The sequence below is a fragment of the Colias philodice genome, chromosome 21, assembly GCF_061535455.1.
Source record: "Colias philodice isolate Cphi_HAF_F1 chromosome 21, ilColPhil1 Martin Lab GWU primary, whole genome shotgun sequence".
NCBI lineage: Eukaryota > Metazoa > Arthropoda > Insecta > Lepidoptera > Pieridae > Colias > Colias philodice.
In genome coordinates, this window is record NC_143106.1 from 2,031,756 (window position 1) to 2,036,172 (window position 4,417).

Genomic DNA, 4,417 nt, shown 5'->3' on the forward strand with positions numbered 1-4,417 from the left:
AGTAAAATAAAATGAAGAAGGTCCGTTATCATACAATTTATTAAATTGTATCCCCCAGAGTAATCGCCACGAAAGAAGTCCCACGGAAGGTAGAAACTAAGTAATACTGTCTAGATAATCATAATGATAACGAGGTGATAAACAATAGATAGATAAATTTTTAACCCTCCTCATACCGATTTACCTTAACTCTGGGGTAATTTTAATTAAATAATAGGCAACACTATTTTAGGCGCCGAAAGCACCACTTCTACGAGACTTCTTTCGTGGCACGCTCTCCAGAGGACGAAGGCGTCAGTGCAGAACCAGCATTTCATAATGTCACCTTCCCTTTAAATCCCGCTCCATACGTTCCCGACACCCTTGATTCTCGAAAATAATAAAAAGTACCTATTCGTCCTATTTCATTTACAAAAAACAATCCATGCCTATGATAGTTCATTTTTGTAAAATACCGTCATTCGGAAAGAAGTCATAAAATCAAAAGTTCGTCGTTAACAACTTAAAGATCAGCCATCCGAAATATTTTATGTTGATTAGTTTCGCGTTATGAATTTTTGTTTGTAGACAGCACGCCTCGCCACCGGCGCAGTCCATGATCATGAGTATGCATTAGAAGTGATGTTTATATAATTGTTAAATCTCCAAGTATTTTTAAGACCTAATTACAATAATAAAAATAGCAATACCAAACACTATTACAAAAAATGTTTGCTCATTACAATAATGTCATTACCGCTATACACCTAACAGGAAAAAAAACAGAAATCAGATCTTTAAATTGTTTACATGTATTATAGCCGAGCTTATATTAGATTTAAAATGGAATACATATTAAGTGAAAGTAGCCCAAGACGCAGAAAAGATTCAGGAGCCTATTTCTAAGCATTAGAAATATATACTGCAAATTGAGAACCATCCATTGTTTTTGGGAATTAAGGTTAAAAAGACAGCATGTAGCAACATTAAAAAGTAGATATAAATACAATTAAAAATGAACTACTGATTTACCTATTGCAAAACTAGTTTCTATGGTACATAATTTGAATATGACTATGAGTAAGTATAAAGTGAGTATTAAAAAAATGTATATCGAAATATCCTTTGTAATGATGTTATAATTGGTACCATGTAAGCAAAATATTATTATTAGAATTGAGTTTCGAGGAAATTACTGGGGACTACTACATATTTAATTCTAGAATTAATTGTTGCTGCATTTGTATACAAGAAGCTCGAAAGTGTAGTGCTGAGCACCCAAGTATGGTAATGGTCTACGATCCGAATATAGGTCGACCTTCACCGGCGTGATAATAGAATGAGACCAATTTTATAATAAATGTAGTCTATTAAAAAATCTATTAAAGATGGGTTGACTGAAAAAATACTGGACATGACATTTTAATTAATTTTTAAAAAATATTTTTTTTAACTAATTGCAGTACTTATCAAGATAATAAACAAAAATTATAATAGACTTGAAGTATGAAACCTACAGAATGTGCAGTCATAGGGTTTTCTAATATTTACCTGGACAAACTGCTAGGTTGGCAGGTATAAACAGGCATGTCCGTACCAGTTACTTTAACTTGATGGGATGATAGAAAAAAAATATATATATATCAGCATGAGCACTGTTTTATAACAAAATTGTTTATTGTCTCAACACTGCATAATTAAAAAAATAAAAAGATTTTTTTAATAATTAACTAAAAATATCCTGTCCAGGATTTTTTCAGTAAACCCATCTTTAATAGATTTTTTAATAGACTACATTTATTATAATACATTTATTATAATATATGGTCTCATCCATTATCACGCCGGTACAGGTCGACCTATATTCGGATCTTAGACCATAATATTAAGGTGTACGGAGTACATATTATACATAATATTATCTTGAAGATTGACAATTAATTTGGCACTTCTAAAATAAATAATTGGTGTGAAGAAATTTTCGATAAATTCCAAGAAAATTTGTCAGGTCTGCCGGTAATCAGGTGATGACTCTGCTCAGTTGATAAAATCTATATTTTATAATATAGATATAATATAGCGGCTTATAATAACTTTAAAAATCTGTTTGAATAATGCTTGGTGCTCCATGTTAAACTACTGTCCCATGCCATATTATTTAAAACAGGATCATCAACTTTTTATTATTTTTTTCCCAGCAATTATAATCATATTAATTTGTTTTCATTAGCGGTAATTGAATAAATTTTAAAATCTAGCAGTACTATTATAATCTAGAACAATTTAGAGGGTTTAGCTTCCAAAGAAATAGACATACACAGTTAAATATTGAATAGTTCATCATCATTTCAACAGCATACATACCCAAGCTTTTAAAACATACATAAAAAAATATTAAAGAGATATAAATAGAATTGTTTTATTTTATAAGTTTCAACTTACCCAACTATTGGTCTATTTTTAAAACCAATTGTGATGAAATTCAGTAGAGTATCAACCTAATACATTATGCATACATTATAACCTATTACATTATAATTGCACACTGTATTAGCAAATTTTATGCATAGAAACTACATACATGAGGAATATTCATGTTTAAATTGATACTCATAATAATAACTTACTCATTGTCAACTTACCATTGACAAATTCAAAGAATAAATAACATATTGGGTGAAATATCAAAATAATTTATAATTTCCTGTACTAAAGAAGAAGTAAGGTAATCCCACTCGTAATCTATTAAAAAAATCTTTCAAAAAGTTTAGTGTGAAGATTAAATTATAAATCTTTAAACACTGTTCAATTATTGTTGTGTGATGATTTCTCAATATAAGGCTAGCTCATGCTATAAGTGTTGTGACTCATATCCATTGATTTCAAAAACTTGGAGTTGTATTTAGACAGCACCAGTTCCATTTTGCTACAATATTCCACATCATACTTGAGCTTGATAGTCTAATATGTTAATCAGGAGTGAAATGCTGTTTTAAACTTTAGATTTTAGGAATTGACTGTAATTGAGGTTTTACGAGTATGTAAAACAATTCAAGATGGTTAACGCTACAAACAATGTAGTGTGTACAAGACATTTGGTAGAAAGATGAGTTATCTGTCATATTTATATAGTTAATTGTAATGTTTTGTCTCCTACTACTTATTCCTGTACTTCAATTTTTGTTAAAAATTTGATACTATAGCTTATGACAGGCTAATTTTTCAAGCCTTGGTTAAAACTTATTTGTCGAATCCATACTAATATTATAAATGTGAAAGTAACTCTGTCTGTCTGTCTGTTACTCAATCACGCCAAAACTACTGAACCAATTTGCATGAAATTTGGTATGGAGATATTTTGATACCCGAGAAACTACATAGGCTACCTTTTATTGCGAAATATGTACCACGGGCAAAGCCACTAGTAATATATAGAACTACCATTTTAAAAAGGTATTCTAATTGCCCGTATTTGACAGTTTACGTGACATTTTAATATTATCGTGTAATACTTTATTGGACGGATAAAATTATCCAAGCATTGAAAAATCGGCCCTTAGAAGAATAAATTTAACTAGATGCTTAGACACCTCTTTAAAAATCCTTATCTCTATTAATTAGTTTTGTTGTGAAATACTTACAATTTGTTATTTTACTTCTATATCTATCTACCTATAATATATATTATAAACTTATTGTAAATAGGCTTAAAAAAGTTCAGTTTAATTGTAATTGATTCATAGCTTACCATGGTTTGATATTTATTAGCATATTTGTCCTCTAATATTGTTTTGCATTATATGTAACTGTTTCTAAATTAATAGTATAAATAATAATTACTTTTATTTAATAAAAACATCCTTAAAACTATGCACACTTATAATTAAGTAACAGAGATCACTGTAATATATTCAGTGAATGTTCAACGAAAATATTACAGACGTTTTAAATATAAATATAGTCTATGAAGTTTTCGTATAGCTACCTGAAGGCTATGAACGCATCGCCAAGTTCGCCACCTACGATGTGTACTCCACCTTCGGGGATAGAAAGCCCACGGAAATAATTCCTAATGTCTAGCGCATTCGCTGACCAAGGAAGGTTCTGCAGTCTTATTATCACACTCATGATTACTTTTTCACGACAGCACCTACAAAAGAGAGAAAAAGCTGTCCATTTTTCAAAAACATATCCTGTTGTCTGAATCGCAGTCGAGAAATTCAAGCAACTAGACAGGTTTGAGCACCTTATGATATTCCAATAAACATTGAAGTTTTTTTAAACTTATATGACTTATGAGCACGATGCAAATGAAAAATTAATAATTCTTTGATGTGTAACTGAAGTGTAAAATAACACGTAACCCAGTCATGCATTCGGCTATTGTATAAGTAATTTTTTACAGTATTGATAAATGGTGTAGTGTACGGTTAAATAG

At 30.0% G+C, this 4,417-nt stretch overlaps 1 protein-coding gene across 1 annotated transcript in view; it reads right to left on the reverse strand.

Moving 5' to 3' along the window:
• Positions 1-4,417, reverse strand: part of LOC149478692 (uncharacterized) — a 30,373-nt gene that overhangs the window by 25,595 nt on the left and 361 nt on the right. Inside the window, exon 2 of the mRNA XM_089708636.1 lies at positions 3,965-4,129. Coding sequence (XP_089564762.1) covers positions 3,965-4,107 — 143 coding nt within the window. The 5' untranslated portion in view covers positions 4,108-4,129. The remainder of the gene's footprint in view (positions 1-3,964; positions 4,130-4,417) is intronic.